Genomic DNA, 21,414 nt, shown 5'->3' with positions numbered 1-21,414 from the left:
GGTGCCTATAACTTATAAGTTTAGTGCTTCTGTTTGTGTAACAGAATTCCGATAAAAGTTCTTAGATAGTCGGATAACCTGTCTGTATATTCAGCAGAGCTAGATGCAATTCTGAATGATTTGTTCTTTCATAAACCGATCCTTGTGGGTAAGTACAGGATACATGAAAGACTGTGGCTTTACGTCTTAGCGAACAATTGAGGACATGTAAAAACATATACATGTATCAGCACAAAACAAAAAATTTCAACCTTCGTTTCGAAGGAGTTGGGGGCGGGGGGGGGGGGGGATAAAGTGGCTTCAAAGTAAAGTTTTCTTCACGCAGCGGCCAACCCGGAAATTAAGTACCATAACTCTGTGGGGGAACAGACCGAATGGGCATGGGAAACAGGCTGCATGGGGAGAGGAAGGGAAACGGAGCCCTCCGAGCCCATGCATTATCTCCCCACACCATGTACACTGTATATACATGTACATATAGTACATGTATATAGGGCTGACAGCCAGCCAACAACAAATAACGTGCAGTGTACATAAATGAACAGAGTCCAACGTAAATTTACACTCGGATTAAGATAGACCCGATCCCAGATGTACACAATATGGAAAGAAAATATCAGCGAAAAACAAAATGGCAACGACTGATCAGTTATATACGCTCGGACTCGTCAATACAGCACCATAGTTTACTGGGCACAGAGCATTTCGGGATCGGTGCTGTGAGCAAGGCTTACCTAAGGTGCATAAGGCTATTTATTGGTAATTCGTAGGACAGTTAAGGGCTATTTAATGTACAATCTCTTAGTGCCTTAAATGTCGTCTATTTTTTCATTTACGTGGACAAAATGTTATCATACTCCATACCAAGTAGTTTATCCGTCGTTCTCTATATTTTTTGTAGGTTTTGGCATCTATTTCGATTGGGTCCCTGCATGGGCTTATCCGGCTCAACAGGTAATGAAGAATCAGATGGTCTGTCCTTCATTCATCGTGATGTAATTTCTAATCTCAAGCTGTCCACATACGAGGCCCAACATGGAATAAAGTCATTATCAATTGAACGCTTTTATCACTCCTCTATTCCTGTTGTCAAACTTCATAACAACCTCCATTTTCCTTTTCTAGCAGAAAAGCAGAAATATTTTCCAACTTTGCTCAGGGCTTCTCCCAGTAAATAGCTACTTAAAAAGATTCAATGGAAGCGATTCAGACCTGTGTAATGTTTGTCCGGCCAAGGAGACCATACATCATGTTTCACTTGTGGGACATGGAAGGAATAATCTGAAGATTTAATTCTACTTTAGATAGACGGAAAAACTTGCCACAAAAAGAAATATCTTTTCGGACACAATTGAATTATACAAAAGGCCAAGGTATATTGCTAACCGCATGCCAAAAGGACCGTGCTCGCAGAATCACAAAATAGATGCTTTTATGGTAATCATGTCTATTTTATTCCCGTCACATACATGTAGAGTAAAATGGTCCTCAATAATGTCATATCATTCTGCATATCTCGTGACCGAATGCATGGATGTTTGACTTTATGCCTGAGTGGCTATTCATAATTCTTTCACTGAGCCAGGTGTCAGTCATGTGGTGCTTTGGAAACTAACCGGCTCTCGCACAGCCGTGTATCAAATCTTTCTTATCCACTCTTACCTGGGTAACCGGTGTTTCATTAAACATTGTGCATTTTCTTTAGCGCAGGGGAGCGGGGGTGGGGGTGGGTGGGGATAGGGAGCATTGGGTGTTATTTGTTGGACAGCACCCTCCGCATATAAAAGTCCTTCACGGTGCGACGTATTCGTCATTCCTGCCACCGCATTTCACCATCGAATGTTCCACCGCCATGGTGTTCTTCGATGCCACTGTCCTACTGGCATTCGTCATTGTGATACTGTGCATCTGGGGAGCGTTCTGTTTCTGGGACATCGGTGGGAATCTCCCACCTGGGCCTCTTAGAGTGCCAGTTGTCGGGACGCATTGGCTACTGACATGGGCCAACCAGCCCTTTCGCATGTTCATGCATCTGAGCGAGAAATACGGCCATATTATTTATATGCGTATGGGGACTCAAAACACGGTAGTGCTAAACAGCTACGAAGCCATCAAGGAGGCCTTTGTGACCAAGTCAGACATCTTCAATGACCGTCCTCGACATCTCTCCAGCATTAAGAAAACCAGCGGAGCGAAAGGTAACTTCCTTGTTAGTTCGTAATTGTGCTAAATGTTAAATTTCACAAATTTCTTCTTCGCCATAATACTGAAAACTGGACACTGTGTTAATATCACCTAACTTCTGTTGGTCTTTCGTCTGTAGTTTATTAAGTACATTATTACATATTTGATCTGAATTAGTCGTGCTACCTGACGATTATGTATTGTATGTATTATTATTGAGAGATAATAGTGCGATTTGACACTTTGTTAATAGCACCTAACTTCTGTTGGTTTTTCTTTTTTGATTCATTAAGTATATCTTTGAACTGAATTAGCCTTGCAACCTGACGATTTTGTATCGTAATTGTTGGAAATAACAAAAAATACTTTAGAAGAAATAACCACAATGAATAACGATTATTCTCCAGTAAAAGCATTCTGAGGTAAATGATGATCGTAGTGTGAGAAAGACATGAGTAAATATGTAAGACAAACGAATTTACAGTAATAATAATAAAGATAATGCTCTGACAGTAAGAATGTTTATTTATTGATGAGAATGAAATGGAATATAAGCATAAAGTAAGAGAACTACATGTCCAACCCAGAGTTCAGGCCGCCAAGCAGCAAAGCGATTTCCCAAAGACCACCCTTTTAGAAAAGCATATATATTTTCTGTTTTTAGGTGTAATTTGGCAAAATGGTGAAACATGGAAAGCTCTTCGACGGTTCACGCTGTCCACTTTGAGGGACTTCGGTGTGGGTAAAAACATTCTCGAGGAGAGAATCATGGACGAAGTTGAAGAAGTCACCAAGATTTTCCTGGCCTCTGAAGGACGTCCTGTGGCCCACCCTAAAGGACCCCTGTCGAAGGCCATCGCCAATATCATCTCGGCCCTTGTTTTCGGTAACAGGTGCGTGAACAATTTGTGCAATAGGATTTTCGGCTCTTATCGACACTGTATGTGACCATTAATACTCGACTGACCGATTTAGACTTGCTGAGATGTAAAATGGATACATAATCGTTTCTGGTTGGTTGGTGCTACAGATAAGCAAGTCCAGGCTAAGCTTGGCGAAAGCCAGTAGCGCAAGGTTTAACCCAGGGGGCTTCCACTGTCAACCATCCAGCGTCGATTGTGTGCTATTTAAAGCCAAGGTCATGAGGTCTCGTGACTGTAAATACAGAAATAAGGCCACAAAAGATATTATTTCTTGTTTAATGCAGTTCTATCTACAGTGAAAAATACAAATTATTTTGAAACAAATGCGTCTACTGATTACATAATTATCATTTTGCTGGCTTGGTCTCTCAAATAGACCACTACACACCTGTAGTAACTCAAAAACAAAAATTACATACAAACAAGAAGCCTCGAAGGATTGTAAAAACCTTGCACGTAGCTGTATTTTTTTTTTGTTTGTTTGTTTTTTTGATTGGTGTTTTACGCCGTATTCAAGAATATTTCACTTATACGACCGCGGCCAGCATTACAGCATTATGGTGGGTGGAAACCGGGCAGAGCCCGGGGGAAACCCACGACCATCCGCAGGTTCCTGGAAGACCTTCCCACGTACGGCTGTAGTTTGTTCAGCATATGTCTAATTCTTGCTCACGATAAGAGAAGTCAGCATTTTAGGGGTCTCGCGAGTTCACGCAGGTATGGGCCAGGTAAGGTAGTGCTTCTCGCAAACTAACGCTGCTAAAACATGTGGTTTTATGATGGAACCTACCCCACGGTTGACCGACAATCCCGTCTATGCAATATGCATGATGTATGTTCAATGTAGCAACTACCGTAATAACCGATCATTAGTTAGTTTGCAACAGTCTCCATCTGGTCTCGTCCAGTCTCTGTGTGAAATGACGACACTGGAAATGCTAATTCAGCACCTTGTACATCTGTATACAGTTTGTAGCATTTTTATTACATATTATTGTATATACATTGCATGTATATTGTACAATCAGCAGAACTACCATAAATCTTGCTTTCGGGAATAGCGTATTTGTGGAAACAGCGCTGAGATATTTCACAGAATAGCTCAACGGAGCCAAAAAATGTCAATCTCACATTCTTACTTAAATACTATGGTATGTACCAGAAGGCCAATTCCCCAAAACCAATTCTGAATTAAATCAAAATTTAAAAAAAAAACCGATGTATTGTGCTTAGTTTTTGGTACTGGATGTTGAGATTTGGACACATTAGTCGTAAGAAAACATTGGGGAGGGGTAGGGGTGAGGACAAAAGTTCAAAAACAAACTTTCAAACCGTATTTTATATTTTAACTAGTCAGAAATGGCTTTGGAAAACCCTGTACTTGCCCCTGGAGGAGTGCCGAATACGACGTGAAATTCTATCACCTGAATGAGTGAAGACATTCACGAGCACACGAGACACACTAAATGATCGAAATCATTGCATCTTCTTTAGGCTGAGCATCATTGCACGCCAGCGCATGCTGGTTTGAATGAAAAGTTGATCGTTAACGTAATCGTTAACTTTCCAGATTCGAGTATGACGACCCTGAGCTTATCGCCCTGTTGGACATCATTGAACAAGCCTTCGCCGCCGGGGCGGCCCAATACCGCCCAGAGACTTTTCTCCCCTTCCTGAAGTACCTGCCAGGAAACAGTGAGGTGAGATTTGATTGGATCTAAATATTCCCTCTCGGTCTGGCTGAAATTATTTTAACAAGAGGAAAGATGATTTTCTGCTTGTGGAGCCTCGGTGACAATAAGCCAATAACGACGTTCACGTGGCCGCATGCACAGCTCTGTGTTCGGCGACTTTAATTCAAAATGGTGTGCATATCTGTGGGTCAAATATGTAAACGTTTTTGCTAACTTGCCAAATGTCCAAGGTTTATTCCATGGTATAAGTGAAAAATTCTTCGGCATACCGTTAAACAGGCATCAAATAAATAAATATACAATGCTCCACAATATAATCAAAATTTAAAACTTGATTTGATCTGTCAGCAAAGTTGCTGTTTTTTATTTCATGAGTACTTTTGTGTTACTTTTTGTTGATGTGTTTTTCCTACTGAAAAGAAATGGAAGAAACTCCTAGCAGCTCGTGATCACAACTACCGCTTCATCAAAGGACAGATCGATAATCATCGTAAAACGTACGACATGAACAACGTTCGGGATTTCATTGATACTTACATCGCTGTGACGAGTGGACAAAAAGAAGGCCAGAAGTTTGAAGGTATAAGTACTATGAACATCTGAGCCTTGTACATGGTATGTTACATTTTAGGATAAAATTCATCGGCCAACTATGTAGATATGGCGTGAGATTATTCATGAATGTCATACGTCCAGACTGTACATGGTTTCATTTCAGATATTGCACTCAGTTTAACATACTCATTTGGCTTAATAAAAGGCATGGATAGACGCTAGTTTCTCGTTTGGAGTGTTAAATTTTGCTGAAGAAAATTCCAGGTGTATTTATTTGATTGGTGTTTCATGGTATGTGACAAATATTGAAAAACCTATGACCATAGGAAGCTGAATTCTGTATGAAGCAGTCGATATGTTAACTAAGTATTTTAAATAATTACTTTGTCATGTTGGTTTCTTTCAGAGGATGATATGTTCCGCTTAATCCTTGACTTATACGTGGCTGGCTCCGAAACTACGGCTACAAATCTGAACTGGTCTGTTCTCTACATGATCGCTTACCCAGAGATTCAGAGGAAATGCCAAGAAGAAATTGATAAGGTGAGAAGAGTCTTTCTGAAATAGCATATCGTTTACAGAGATTTTTAGTGTTAAATTCGTTGTTATTAATTTGAAAAGCGGTACTAGCAATTTTTACACTCATCGATGAATGAAATAAATAAATGATTCCTTGCATAATGACAATTATTTGACTGGCAAAAAACATTTGTTATGTGCACGACTGCCGTCAGTTTCTAAATATAGCTTGCCACTGTTTACATATGCTAAGTTCAGCGAGTGCTGTCTGCCTCTACCTTAGAATATTCCAGAATACGCTCAGTTCGGTGCCTGTTTGTTTACATCAAGTGTTCAGGAATTTTCTTATTCTGGACAATTCCACCAGGCTATATAAGACCTATGAAAGCAGGTCAAAGGGAGGGAGAGAGGGAGAGAACAGAGAACGGAGAAAGGAGAATTATTGAGAGCTTGGATGCTTTTGCTGTGTATTACTTTAGTAGGCCATTTGTGCTGAATTTTGGTGTCTCTATAGCCTCTGGCTTTCTCTTATCCTATCTCCACCGAGCACTCGTTCAGTCTGAACTATGTTTAATTTGTGCTCTTGTATACACAGTGCCTATTAGTACACGGACCCTGTCTGTGGAATTTTGTGTATATTTCGTCATACACTCAGTTATACTGTGGATTTTCCCTCTTGTGAATTTGCCTCTGAGCATTTATGCCTGTGTGGTATATATATTGTGGAATATATGCGTCCGTTTGGACTTGACACCGTAAGTACTTTAGTATTTGTATAGATACTGCTATCCTTTCTTGTTAAACTTTAGTACTTTAGTATTTGTATAAGTCTTATTATCTGTTCTTGTTAAGCTAATAAATTGTTGTAAAATAAAATCTGCTGGTTTTGGTTACTTTTGTGTGCGGCTAAACTGTCGTGTATTTCGAACAAGCCATCTCTTTATAATACAGGCAGTTTGGGTCGTAACACATTGCACACAGGAAAATTTCCTTAAAGCGCTCAGGTCAGATCTGTGGGGTCTTTTGATAAGTTTGATGTTTATGCCTATTCACACACCAATCGATCTGCATTTCCAGGTGATTGGAAGCCGTCCGGTTAGCATGAAAGATCGCGGATCACTTCCATATTTAGAAGCTACACTAAAAGAGATAGAACGTTGCTCTTCTATCGGTAAGTTGAAATCACAGGTACAAGGAATCGGAACAGACATTCGTACGCCAATCGTCAACCATAATGAACGTTTTGCGTCAGTTGTAAGATAAATAAGACTGTTATTTAAACAAAGGCGTGAGTGTGAAAGTTTATGAATTCTTCAAATAGTGGCCTGTGTATGACAGTTTTGTGACTAAAAAAAAAACCAGAAAGCAAAATTCTGTATTGAATAAAAATGTGGTGGTAACAGAGATTACAAATTGTTTTCTGTTTACTTTTCTGCAGCCACAATGACTGTTCCACATCGTGCAAATAGTTCCACATCGTGCAAATAGGGAAACCACACTTGGCGGTTACAAAATCCCCAAAGACACCATCGTGCTGTGTAATCTATATGCGGCTTTGAGAGATCCCAAATGCTGGGACTTCCCCGACGAGTTTTTCCCAGAGAGGTTCTTGACAGCCGATGGCAAGCTGGATCGGAAGAAACAGGAATACCTCATTCCCTTCGGTGTCGGTAAGTTAACTAGGGAAGATAACAAAAATTAAACTAAACAGCTTAGATCTTTGCAGTATTGAGTAATTAAGAGCAGAGATGTCAGCATGACTTTGGCAAATGGTCACAAATAACCAATAACATGAGGCCCCCTGTCGTCCTATCTTGGCTACGTTTTTATTGTAACTGCTCATGTAAATGCTTAAATAGTAGCAACCTAAATCCCCTTAGCAGCAAAGTTTAGACAGGATTTAAGTAAAACCGGCCGTGGAGTTTATGGTATTTTATTAAAAAGATATATAAAATGCCTGTGATGGTCATCGGATCATGCTAAAGCCTCATGGCTTTGCATTGTGTCTCTTGTCTTGTTTTGTCGACCTGTAACATCTGATGGTTGTATAACAGAGCATAATAATCTTGAAGAAAATCGCAGCTCCTAACAATTACATCAATAAACATGGGCCGTTATTTTGTTCGCAGGTCCCCGGGTTTGCCTGGGGAAGGTCTGGCCAGAATCGAGTTGTTCCTCATCTTCAGCAATCTCATACAGAGGTTTAAATTCAGTAAAACGGCAGGAACTCAAGTCGTTGATGTGATAGAAGGTACCAATACAACTACACGGAACCCCAAACCTTACCAATTGATCATCAACAAGAGATAGAGGGCAGTTAGACCGCGTGGAAAGGAATGTAATGCAAAACATACCTAACTAGCAACTGAATCGAAAACTGGTAAAGGAAGAAATGATGAAGTTTATAATTCCCTTGACGACTTACCCTAAAAATATTGTAATTTACAAGCAGAGCGATAGAATAAAGCCACACGAGACCGGTGTACATGTAGGCAAGATGCATGGAAAGAAACTGATACGAACAGTATGGGAGTTACTATTACCGTGCTTTAGCTGGCAAGTCTCCTAAGCGCGACTATGACGTGAAAAAGACACAGTGGCCTATTTTTTCTATATTTTTTATTGTGTAAATGCATGAGATATATTAATCCTATATCTCAGTTACATGTTTGTTTTACTTTGTTTATAGTGTACAGATGGTGATATCAATAAAATTCATTAAAATTTTTGTGCTTATTATGTTTTTTTTTATTAGAAAATGAAAGGATAAAGTCTTAGTTTCAGTCAGGGCTTGGGGCAACCTGTGTTTAAGCTTGAAGAAATTATCCATGGTCTAAATGATCTAGTCATGAAACGTACTTTGATTTGCAATTGTATTGCTACTTATAGGTACCTGCGACCATGATCAAGCCAGTATGACTGGGTGTGGCGTTGATGTTGTAGCTGTTGCAGTGACTTTCAGTCCACAATTAATTTTCCATTTACTTACATGTTAACATTTGGCCTTACACACTGTCCCCTAAATCTGCGATCTCCGAAAGCTGCGGGTCTGATAACCCTGGTCCCCCTGACACAATTCCAGACAAATTTCTGATAAGGTTTGAACGATGAAATTTTTCACAAAATTCACTTAATACGGGTCGCACACACCAAGGCAGAGGCCGAATGAAACTGTACTTTTTCACTACTTTTGCCTGGTGTGCATGCGCCGTCGTTCTCTGAAAAACACACTTCTCTGAAAGAACCTCTTGCAACTGGATGGAAAAATCGTCCATTCGTCGGTCAAGTCGATTGCCACACTGCGCACATTGACAGGTCGTCCGCGAAATGAAGTTGTAATGGGTATTGCCGATGGAATAGACCAAGCCAACATTTAATGATTTATTTATTTGAATGGTGCTTTACGCCGTACTCAAAAATATTTCACTGATACGACGGCGGCCAGCATTATGGTGGGAGGAAACCGGGCAGGGCCCGGGGGAAACCTATTACCATCCACAGGTTGCTGGGAGACCTTCCCACTTACGGCCGGAGAGGAAGCCAGTATGAGCTGGAGGTGAACTCACGGCGACCGCATTGGTGAGAGGCTTCTGGATCATTACGTTGCGCCCCCTAACCCAAATGAGTATATTAAACTAAGTGCAATATTTGAAATGAAACCATGTACAGTCTGGACGTATGACATTTACGAATAACCTCATGCCAGATCTACGTAGTTGGCCAATGAATTTTATCCTAAAATGTAACATACAATGTACAGCATTAAGATGTTCATAGTACTTATACCTTCAAACTTCTGGCCTTCTTTTTGTCCACTCGTCACAGCGATGTAAGTATCAATGAAATCCTAAACGTTGTTTATGTCGTACGTTTCACTATGATTATCGATCTGTCCTTTGATGAAGCGGAAGTTGTGATCACGAGCTGCTAGGAGTTTCCTCCATTTCTTGTTCATTTCAAAAACACACATATGTCAACAAAACGTAACACAAAATTATCTATGACATAAAAACAGCAACTTTACTGAGAGATCAAAAGAGGTTGTAAACTTTGACCATTTTGAGGAGTATTGTATATTTATTTTTTTATTTATTTGATGCCTGTTTAACGGCACGCTGAAGAACTTTTCACTTATACCATGGAGTAATCCTTGGATATTTGGCAAGTTAGCGATAAACTTTTACAAATCTAAAGTACAGATATGCACACCATTTTGAATCAAAGTCGTCGAACACAAGGCTGAGCATAGGGCCACGCGAACGTCATTGATCGCTTATGGTCACCGAGGCTCCACAAGCAGAAAATCATCTTTCCTCTTGTTAAAATAATTTCAGCCAGACTGAGAGGGAATATTTAGATCCAATCAAATCTCACCTCACTGTTTCCTGGCAGGTACTTCAGGAAGTGGAGAAAAGTCTCTGGGCGGTATTGGGCGCCCCGGCGGTGAAGGCTTATTCATTGATGTCCAACAAGGTGATAAGCTCAGGGTACTCATACTCGAATCTGAAAATTTAACGATTACGTTATCAGTTATTCATTCAAACTTGCATGCGCTGGACTGCCCAGCCTTGGCATGGTGCAATGATTTGGATGGCTTAGTATGTTTTACGAGAGACTGAATGTCCTCACTCATCCAGGTGATAGAATTACAAGCCGTATTAGGCACTCCTCCAAGCCATTTCTGACTCAAGTTAAAATATGACCCACCATACCCACCCCCTCTGACTCCCCTACGCTAAAACATGCACCAAGTTTGATAAAACAAATACCAACACCGGTTACCCAGGTAAGAGTGGGTAAGAAAGGTCCAGTACTCGGCTGTGTGAGGGCGGGTTAGTTTGGAATGCACCATGTGGCTGACACCTGGCTCAGTGAAAGAATTATGAATAGCAAATCAGGCATAAAGTCAAACATCCATGCATTCGGTCACGAGATATGCAGAATAATATGACATTAATGAGGACTGTTTTACTGTACATGTTTGTGACGGGAATAAAATAGACACGACTGGTATTAAAGAAGCTATTTTGTGATTTCGCGAGCACGGTCTTTTTGGGCACACTATTAGGAATATATCTTTGCCTTTTGTATAATTTTCTTGAAAAAAACTTTTGTGGAGAGGAGGGGCAATTTTTTTCGTCTTCCTGAAATAGAGTTAAATTTTCAGATTATTCCTTCCATGTTCTTTAGATACATATATACACCGGCCGTAAGTGGGAAGGTTTTCCAGCAACCTGCGGATGGTCGTGGGTTCCCCTTGGCCCTGTCCGTTTTTCTCCCACCATAATGCTGGCCGCCGTCGTATAAGTGAAATATTCTAAGCAGAGCGTAAATCATCAATCAAATAAATACATAAATACATACAGACAGACAGACAGGCAGGCAGAGACACAGAGAGACAGACAGACATGCATATATTACTTTACATGGCGACTCCATTCCGTGGAATGATTCACGCCAGGGCAATAAGATGTGTTTCAGAGATACAGGCTGTGGTAATCAACCATGGTTAATTCATGAAAAAAAAAGTTTATTACAATGCTGCGGTTACAAATTGCAGATCCTACATAAATAATTGCCCACAGATTCAAAAACTAAACTTGCATTTTTTGATGGATAAACCATTGTTCTTGGTGATTCCAGTGTTTGTTTGACGATTCCTGTGTCTAAAATATCAGGAAACAGTGTTCGCCTTTGAGAAGAGCACCGCTGTTGAAAGTGAAACATGATGAATGGTCTCATTAGCCTGACAAACGTTACGCAGGTCTGAATCGCTTCCATTGAATCTTTTTAAGTAGCTATTTACTGGGAGCTACCCAAAGCAAAGTGTGAAAATATTTCTGCTTTTCTACCAGAGAAGGAAAACGGGGACTGTTATGAAGTTTGACAACAGGGTTAGAGGAGTGATAAAAACGTTCAACTGATAATGACTGTATTTCATGTTGGGCCTCGGATATGGACAATTTGAGATAAGAAGTTACATCAAGCAAGCTTACACGAATGCAGACGCTGTGCGTTCAAGTCCAGCTCATGCTGGCGTCCTTTTCGACTGTACGTGGGAATGTCTCCCAGCAACCTCCGGATGGTCGTGGGTTTTCCCCGGGCTCTGCCCGGTTTCCTCCCACCATAATGCTGGCCTTCATCGTTTAAGTGAAATATTCTTGGGTACGGCGTAAAACACCAATCAAATCAATAAATCAATAAATCAAGCAGGCTTAAGGCTGCTTTGGCGAGCCTATCTGCTCCTTTATTGCCAGGTAAGGCGGAATGTCCAGCGATCCAAGTGGGACAAATGTCAAGATCAGCGAATAATAGAGAGGACGACAGAAATACTGCTTAGTTTATGACGTAACAGCATTTGTCAATGTAAATGTAGTAATTGACTGCAAGTAACACAATAATAATTTCATTGGTGGAAAGTCCGGGAGCGATATTATTGCGCTTGACATAACTACGTCACTAAGGTATAGTGGAACTTTTTTTACTATGCCAAACCAATACATGTGTGAAAAAAAAACAAAATTCGCATGTAATGAAGATCTATGGTGGTCAGACACTCATTTCGGGAAAGATAACATGTAGAGAGCTCCGCATCTATCTGTACAGTGACAATCCGATAACTGGAAACACCCAAAAATACCTGCCTGATCAACGTGGTAATCAACGTGGTGATCAGTTGTGATTATACCCCTTACAGCGTCGATCTGTACCTTCACGTTAGTGTCGTTTCCAGCGAATTATGTTCAGAATTCTTGGAAAACGCCAAGGTCACAAGGATCATGACGATGGAGCAGAACTAATGTCAGAAAACAACAAAAGTGTCTTAACGTTTGTATTTATTAATAGTTACAAAGATGCATTAAAATCTTTATCTGAAGTGTGCCCAACACCATTTTGATGGACACCTGAAAGAATTGTAATTGGTGAATGCAAATTACAGATCTGTGTTGTGACATCAGTGGAGCAGCTGTCTAAGTCTGCCTACTTGCATCGTACAGAATCAAAAGTGTCAAACTTCCTAAGTGGTGGCAGTGATGTAAAGCGAGCGTAGAGTGCGGCACCTGCGCTATAAGACGACATATTTCATCGTCTCGTAATGACTAAATTCACAATTTCAACGCCTTTCTAATTCAAATTATTGTGTTTTACATCATTTTTCATTGCAACGTTTTAAGATTTTCACTGTTTCAATTATACATCATTACAGCTGACAGTGATTTATTTATGTTTAAGAATATTTCATTTATACGACGGCGGCCAGCATTGTGGTGGGAGGAAACCAGGCAGAGCCAGGGGTGTACCTACGACCATCCACAGGTTGCTGGTAGACCTTCCCACATACGGTTGCAAGCGACACTAATTTCATCGACCTATATTTTTGCCCCGGAGCCGTGAGCCTAAATGTACAAACTGTTCGTTCTTTTCCTTTGTTACATGTTGCTGGCACCGTTATTTGATAAACATAAATCTGTATACCAGTGTTCATTTTACAGGAAAGTTACATTATGTATATGTACAACATTATAACTGGTAACAAACACCGTTGTCTGCTTTTATATCAACTAACAATTAGCAACCACGCCAAACAAATGCTAAGGAATTTATTTTTTGCCCTAATCTAACAGCACTTGTTAACGCCGTTAGTTTTTCACAACAGTTGTTTCGTAAAAACACATAAAGCTTTCTGCTGTATAAACATGCACATTATTCCAGGCACGTGTTTATTATGGCAGAAAACGTGTCGCCAAAAACATGTGTATTCGTGTATTCATTTTTTTAATCACACAACATACGCACTTTGCACATTTGTGTTGGAAACATATCAACTGCTCAAAGTGTTAGAGTGTTATCTGTTTGTAGAAAGATTGAACGCTCAATGCTAATCTACGCGCATTGTGTCTCACCTTGAACCATTTACAAAAATAGCCAACGGTAACTTAAAGCTTTTAAATATATAGACTTATTGACAAATAATGCAATACAATTTTAGGTTACACTAGACAAACTCAAATATATGAAACACACGGAAAGGGAAAGGAATTATGTCAACATTGCAGGCCTAATCGCTATTATCACTTGCCGTTTCTATTGTGCCACTTTGGTTAACAGGACATGAGAGAGTAAGGCACAGCTGCATACTTTTGTGCCGCTTTGATTAACAAGACATGAGAGAGTCCTCTATTCCTGTTGTCAAACTTCATAACAGTCTCCATTTTTCCTTTTCTTGTAGAAAAAGCATAAATATTTTTGCACTTTGTTCCTGCATCTCCCAATAAATAGATAGTTAAAAAGATTCAAGGGAAGCGATTCAGACCTTTGTAATGTTTGTCAGGCTAAGGAGACCATGCGTCACATTTCATTTGTGTGTCAGCGGTACCTTTCTCAAAGATGAACATTGTTTCCTGATAGTTTAAACACTGGAATCGTCAAAACAACACTGGAATCGACCAGGAACTGTGGTTTATCCATCGAAAAAATGCAAGTTTAGTTTTTAAAGCTGCACCGTACGTGGGAAGGTCTCTTTAACTGGAGCAACATGCGCTTGGTCATGGATTTTCGCCGGGCTCTGCCCATTTTCCTCCCATTATAATGCAGGCCGCCGTCGTATAAGTGAAATATTCTTGAGTACGGCGTAAAACACCAATCAAATAAATAAAGAAATAAATTTAAAGCTGCGTGCAATTATTTAAGTAGGATCCATAGACTGTAACCGCAGCAATTGCAGTGTTTTTTATGAACTGACCAGGGTTGATTACAACAGCCTGAATCCGTGAAACACATCTTATTGCCCTGGAGTAAATCATTCCATAAAATAGAGTCGCCATGTAAACTAATCTATGTATGTCTGTTTGCATGTATATCTGTATGTACAGACGGAAAAAAATTGACACCCCCCCCCTCTCATTCGTTTTTTCAAGAACAATGAAATCATACAAAACGCAAAGTTATATTACTAATAATGTGCCAAAACAGACTGTGCTCGCAGAAACACAAAATAGATTCTTTAATGGTAATCATGTCTATTTTATTCCCGTCACATATGTGTATAGTAAAACAGTCCTCATTAATGTCATATCATTCTACATTTCTCGTGACCGAATGCATGGATGTTTGACTTTATGCCTGATTTGCTATTCATAATGCTTTCACTGTGCCAGGTGTCAGTCATATGGTGCATTCTAAACTAACCCGTCCTCACACAGCCAAGTACTGGACCTGTCTTACCCACTCTTACCTGGGTAACCGGTGTTGGTATTTGTTTTATCAAACTTGGTGCATTTTTAGCGTAGGGGAGCCAGTGGGGTGGGTTTGGTGGGTGTTATTGTTGGACAGCACCATGTGCATATAAAAATTCTTCCCGTTTCGACACATTTGTCATTCCTGCCACCGCATTTCACCGGCGAATGTTCAACCACCATGGTGTTCTTCGACGCCACACACCTGCTGGCAATCGCCATTGTGATACTGTGCATCTGGGGAGCGTTCTGTTTCTGGGACATCGGTGGGAATCTCCCACCTGGGCCTCTTAGGGTGCCAGTTATCGGGACACACTTGCTGCTGACATGGGCCAACCAGCCCTTTCGCATGTTCATGCGCCTGAGCGAGAAATATGGCCATATTATTTATATGCGTATGGGGGCTCAAAACACGGTAGTGCTAAACAGCTACGAAGTCATAAAGGAGGCCTTTGTGACCAAGTCAGACATCTTCAATGACCGTCCTCGCCATCTCTCTAGCATCAAAAAAACCAGCGGAGCGAAAGGTAACTTCCTTGTTAGTTCGTAATTGTGCCAAATGTGATATTTTACGAATTTCTTCGTGATAATACTGAAAACTGGACACTGTGTTATTATCTCCTAACTTCTGTTGTTTTTTCGTTTGTAGTTTCTTAAGTACATTGTTTCATATTTGGTCTGAATTAATCGTGCTACCTGATGATTTTGTATTGTAATCGTTGGGGATAACAAAACTTACTTCAGAAGAAGGATTTACAAATAATAACGTTTGTCCTGCAGTAAAAGTATTCTGAGGTAAATGATGACCGTAGTGTGAGAAAGACATGAGTAAATGTGTAAGACAAACGAATATACAGTAATAATAATAAAGATTATGTCCTGACAGTAAGAATGTTTTTTTTATTGACGAGAATGTACTATATTTTCAACCCAGAGTTCAGGCCGCCAAGAGTGGAGCAATTTACAAAATCAAATTCCCAAAGGTCAGTCTTTTTAGAAAAGCATATATATTCTCTGTTTTAAGGTGTGATTTGGCAAAATGGTGAAACATGGAAAGCTCTTCGACGGTTCACGCTGTCCACTTTGAGGGACTTCGGTGTGGGTAAAAACATTCTCGAGGAGAGAATCATGGACGAAGTTGAAGAAGTCACCAAGATTTTCCTTGCCTCTGAAGGACGTCCTGTGGCCCACCCTAAGGAACCCCTGTCGAAGGCCATCGCCAATATCATCTCCGCCCTTGTTTTCGGTAACAGGTGCGTGAACAGTTTGTGCGATAGGATTTTCGGCTCTTATCGTCACTGTTTGTGACCATTAATAATCCACTGCCAGACTTAGTCTCGCTGAGATGTAAAATGGATAGAGAATCGTTTCTGGTTGGTTGGTGCTACAGATAAGCAAATCCAGGCTCTGCTTGGCGTAAGCTAATTTCTAGGTAGGGCAGATTTATTCAAGCGTGAACAATTTTGCAAGGTCAGCCAACCAGCGTTGATTGTGTGATATACAAAGCCAATTTTGCACGGCCTCATGATTGTAAATACAAAAATAGGGCAACAAAAGATATTATTTCTTTCTAAATTGTTTAACAGCGTTCGACGTAAAGTAAAAAATACGAAATTATTTTGAAAGAAATGCGTCCACTGATCACATAAGTATCATTTTGCTGGCTTAGTGTCTCAGATAGAGCACAATATGCTGATTGGTGTTTTACGCCGTACTCAAGACTACTTCACTTATACGACGGCGGCCAGCATTATGGTGGAAGGAAAACGGGCACAGCCGGGGGAAACCCATGACTATTCGCAGGTTGCTGCATACGATCAGCGGAATTAGCATTGTAGGAGTCTCGCGAGTTCACGTAGTATAGGCGAGGTAAGGTAGCGGCTCTCGCAAACTAACGCTGCTGAAAACGTGGTTTTATGATTGAGCAACTACCGTAATATCAGACCATTTAGCTGCGTTAGTTTGTGACAGCCTCCATCTGGTCTCGTCCAGTCCTTGAGTGAACCAATGACACCGGAAATGCTGATTTAGTACCATGTACACACCGCTCTTAATAGAGTTTGTAGCACTTTTATTGCATATTACTGCATATACATTGCATGTATATTGTACAATCGGCAGAACAACCATCAATCTTGCCTGTGGGAATGGCGTATTTGTAGAAACGACGCTGTGATACTTACGGGAAAACTTCAACGGAGCGAAAAAGTTTCGATGTCACATTCTTACCCACATATTATGGGTACCGTGTACCAAGGGACGAATCCACAAAGCCCTTCCTATGTTCAATCAGAGTTTAAAAAACTCGATGTACTATGCATAGTTTTTAGTACTGGATCTTGAAATTTGGAGATATTTGTCGTATGGCAACATTGATGGCCACTTAGTCAGAAATGGCTTTGTGGAATCGGCCGCTGGACTTGCCCCTGGAGGAGTGCCTAACACGGCTTCTAATTCTGTCACTTGGATGACTGAAGACATTCAGTCTCTCACGAGACATACTAAGTCATCCAAATCATTGCACCGTGGCAATGCTGAGCATCTTTGTACTCCAGCGAATGCTATTTTAATTGCAAAGTTGATAACATAATCGTTAAATTTTCAGATTCGAGTATGACGACCCTGAACTTATCGCCCTGTTGGACATCATTGAACAAGCCTTTGCCGCCGGGGCGGCCCAGTACCGCCCAGAGACTTTTCTCCCCTTCCTGAAGTACCTGCCAGTCAACAGTGAGGTGAGATTTGATTGGATCTAAAGATGCTGTCTTGGTCTGCCTGAAGTTATTTTAACAAGAAGAAAGATGATTTTCTGCTTGTAGAGCCTCGGTGACCATAAGCGATCAATGACGTTCGTGTGGCCGTATGCTCAGCCTTGTGTTCGACGACTTTAATTCAAAATGGTGTTCATATCTGTAGGTTAAATGTGTAAAAGTTTATCGCTAACTTGCCAAATGTCCAAGGTTTATTCCATGGTATAAGTGAAAAATTCTTCAGCGTGCCGTTAAACAGGCATCAAATAAATAAAAAAACTAAATATACAATTCTCCTCAAAATGGTCAAAATTTACAACCTCTTTTGATCTCTCAGTAAAGTTGCTGTTTTTATGTCATAGATAATTTTGTTTTACGTTTTGTTGACATATGTGTGTTTTTGAAATTAACAAGAAATGGAAGAAAATCCTAGCAGCTCGTGATCACAACTACCGCTTCATCAAAGGACAGATCGATAATCATCGTAAAACATACGACATGAACAACGTTCGGGATTTCATTGATACTTACATCGCTGTGACGAGTGGACAAAAAGAGGGCCAGAAGTTTGAAGGTATAAGTACTATGAACATCTGAATGTTGTACATTGTATGTTACATTTTAGGATAAAATTCATCGGCCAACTATGTAGATCTGGCGTGAGATTATTCATGAATGTCATACGTCCAGACTGTACATGGTTTCATTTCAGATATTGCACTCAGTTTAACATACTCATTTGGCTTAATAAAAGGCATAGTTGTTAGTTTCTCGTTTGGAGAGTTAAATTTTGCTGATGAAAATTCCATGTGTATTTATTTGATTGGTGTTTCATGGTATGTGACAAGTATTAAAAAGCTTATAACCATAGCATGCTGAATTCTGTATGAAGCAGTCGATATGTTAACTAAGTATTTTAAATAATTACTTTGTCATGTTGGTTTCTTTCAGAGGATGATATGTTCCGCTTAATCCTTGACTTATACGTGGCTGGCTCCGAAACTACGGCTACAAATCTGAACTGGTCTGTTCTCTACATGATCGCTTACCCAGAGATTCAGAGGAAATGCCAAGAAGAAATTGACAGGGTGAGAAGAGTCTCTCTGAAATAGCATCTGGTTTGCAGAAATTTTTAGTGTTAAATTCGTTGTTATTGATTTGAAAAGCGGTACTATAGCAATTTTTACACTCATCGATGAATGAAATTAAGAAATGATTCCTTGCATAATGACAATTATTTGACTGGCAATAAACATTGCACACAGGAATATTTCCCTAAAACGCTCAGGTCGGATATGTGGGATCATTGTATATGTTTGATGTTTATGCCTATTCACACACCAATCGATCTGCCTTTTCAGGTGATTGGAAGCCGCCGGGTTAGCATGAAAGATCGCGGATCACTTCCATATTTAGAAGCTACACTAAAAGAGATAGAGCGTTGCTCTTCTATCGGTAAGTTACTAGGCGGAGAAACAGACATTCGTACGCCAATCGTCAACCATAATGAACGTTTCGCGTCAATGGCAAGATCAATCAGCATGTGAATCAACGAATGGCCTGAGTTTGAAAGTTTATGAATTATTCAAACAGTGGCCTGTGTATGAAACTTTTGCGACTCAAGAAAACCGGAAAGCAAAATTCTGTTTTAAATAAAAGTGTGGTAGTAACGGAGATTACAAATTGTTTTCTGTTTACTTTTCTGCAGCCACAATGACTGTTCCACATCGTGCAAATAGGGAAACCACACTTGGCGGTTACAAAATCCCCAAAGACACCATCGTGCTGTGTAATCTATATGCGGCTTTGAGAGATCCCAAATGCTGGGACTTCCCCGACGAGTTTTTCCCAGAGCGGTTCTTGACAGCCGATGGTAAGCTGGATCCGAAGAAACAGGAATACCTCATTCCCTTCGGTGTCGGTAAGTTAACTAGGGAAGATAACAAAAATTAAACTAAACAGCCTAGATCTTTTATTAAATATAATTAAACTGGAGCACTGAGTAATTAAGAGCGGCGATGTCAGCATGACTCTGGCAAGTGGTCACAAATAAGCAATGACTTGGGACCCCTGCCGTCCTCTCTCTGCTAAGTTTTTATCATCACTGCTTATGTAAATGCTTAAATAGTAGTAACCTAAACCCCCCTAGCAGCAAAGCTTATACAGAATTTAAGTAATACCGGCAGTGGAGTTTATGGTTTTTTGTTAAAAAGATATACAAAATGTCTGTGATGGTCATAGGATTATAATATGGCCTCATGGGTTTGCATGGTGTCTCCTCGCTTGCTTTGTCGACCCATAACATCTAATGATTGTATGATAGAGTATACTAATTTTGAGGAACAGCACAATTCCTTACAATTGTATCAATAAACATGGGCCGTTATTTTGTTCGCAGGTCCCCGGGTTTGCCTAGGGGAAGGTCTGGCCAGAATCGAGTTGTTCCTCATCTTCAGCAATCTTATACAGAGGTTTAAATTCACTAAAACGGCAGGAACTCAAGTCGTTGATGTGATAGAAGGTACCAATACAACTACACGGAACCCCAAACCTTACCAATTGATCATCAACAAGAGATAGAGGGTAGTTAGACCGCGTGGAAAGGAATGTAATGCAAAACATACCTAACTAGCAACTGAATCGAAAACTGGTAAAGGAAGAAATGATGAAATGTATAATTCCCTTGACGACTAACCCTAAAAATATTGTAATTTGCAAGCAGAGCGATAGAATAAAGCCACACGAGACCAATGTACATGTAGACAAGATGCACGGAAAAAGGGTAATACAAACACTAAAAAATACCATTACCGTGCTTTAACTGGTGAGCCTGCAAGGTACGACGATGACGCGAAAAAGACCAAGTGGCGTACTTTTTTTATTTTTTTTAATATGCAAATTCATCAGAGAACATATATAACTCCTCATTACATCTTTTTCTACTTTATTTTATAGTGTACAGAGAGTGATATCAATAAAACTCATTAAAATTTTGTGATTGTTATGCCTTTTTTATTACAAATTCAAAGGTTTTAGAAAGGGCTTGGGAGTGCATGTGTTGACCTTGAAGGTCTAAATGATCTAGCCATGAAACCTACTATGGCTTGCAATTGTATTGCTTCATATAGGTGCAGGAGAGCCATGATCCATCCAGTATGACCGGCGTTGTGTGGCGTTGTTGTTGCAGTTGTTGTTGTTCCCTTCACAGTCCACAATTAATTCTTCATTTCCTCACATGCTAACATTTGGCCTTACAGCACTGTCCGTAAATGTACGACTCCGAAAGCTGCGGGGCTGATAATCTTCATCCCCTAACACAACTCCTGTCAAATTGCTGATAGGGTTGAACAATGACATCTTTCACAAAAATTCACCTAATAGGGGTCACACACACCAAGGCAGAGGCCGGTAAAACAGTACTTGTCACCACTTTTCCCTAGTCTGCATCCGCCGCCGTTCTCACACACAAAGGACCTATTGCAACAGGTCGTCGTCATATGACTGAAAAATTGTTAAGTACAACGTTAGACCCAATCACTCACTCGCTCACTCA

At 40.3% G+C, this 21,414-nt stretch overlaps 2 protein-coding genes across 2 annotated transcripts; both read left to right on the top strand.

The window, feature by feature from the left end:
- The first annotated feature begins 1,852 nt into the window (after nucleotides 1–1,852).
- LOC135479718 (cytochrome P450 2B2-like) lies at nucleotides 1,853–8,185 on the top strand. Its single transcript, XM_064759621.1, is given in 9 exon segments — nucleotides 1,853–2,198; nucleotides 2,849–3,077; nucleotides 4,678–4,807; nucleotides 5,222–5,381; nucleotides 5,763–5,899; nucleotides 6,953–7,046; nucleotides 7,345–7,545; nucleotides 8,005–8,025; nucleotides 8,028–8,185. Coding segments are annotated over 9 exon segments (1,476 nt in total).
- A 7,323-nt stretch (nucleotides 8,186–15,508) lies between these two features.
- LOC135479580 (cytochrome P450 2U1-like) lies at nucleotides 15,509–20,764 on the top strand. Its single transcript, XM_064759469.1, has 8 exons — nucleotides 15,509–15,638; nucleotides 16,136–16,364; nucleotides 17,717–17,846; nucleotides 18,276–18,435; nucleotides 18,813–18,949; nucleotides 19,223–19,316; nucleotides 19,570–19,782; nucleotides 20,260–20,764. The coding sequence occupies exons 1-8, from the start codon at nucleotides 15,509–15,511 to the stop codon at nucleotides 20,439–20,441; spliced, it is 1,275 nt and encodes a 424-aa protein (XP_064615539.1). The 3' UTR covers nucleotides 20,442–20,764.
- Nucleotides 20,765–21,414: the final 650 nt, after the last annotated feature.

Source organism: Liolophura sinensis, chromosome 12, assembly GCF_032854445.1.
Source record: "Liolophura sinensis isolate JHLJ2023 chromosome 12, CUHK_Ljap_v2, whole genome shotgun sequence".
NCBI classification, from domain to species: Eukaryota; Metazoa; Mollusca; class Polyplacophora; order Chitonida; family Chitonidae; genus Liolophura; species Liolophura sinensis.
This window is presented reverse-complemented; position numbering and strand designations above follow the sequence as displayed.

Excerpts from the sequence above, each read along its gene's own strand:
- LOC135479580 (XM_064759469.1), top strand. The coding sequence starts at position 15,509 with ATGGGGGCTCAAAACACGGTAGTGCTAAACAGCTACGAAGTCATAAAG. Across the intron at positions 16,365-17,716 it reads GCCCTTGTTTTCGGTAACAG|ATTCGAGTATGACGACCCTG; the intron begins GTGCGTGAACAG and ends TTAAATTTTCAG. Across the intron at positions 18,436-18,812 it reads AGAGGGCCAGAAGTTTGAAG|AGGATGATATGTTCCGCTTA; the intron begins GTATAAGTACTA and ends GGTTTCTTTCAG.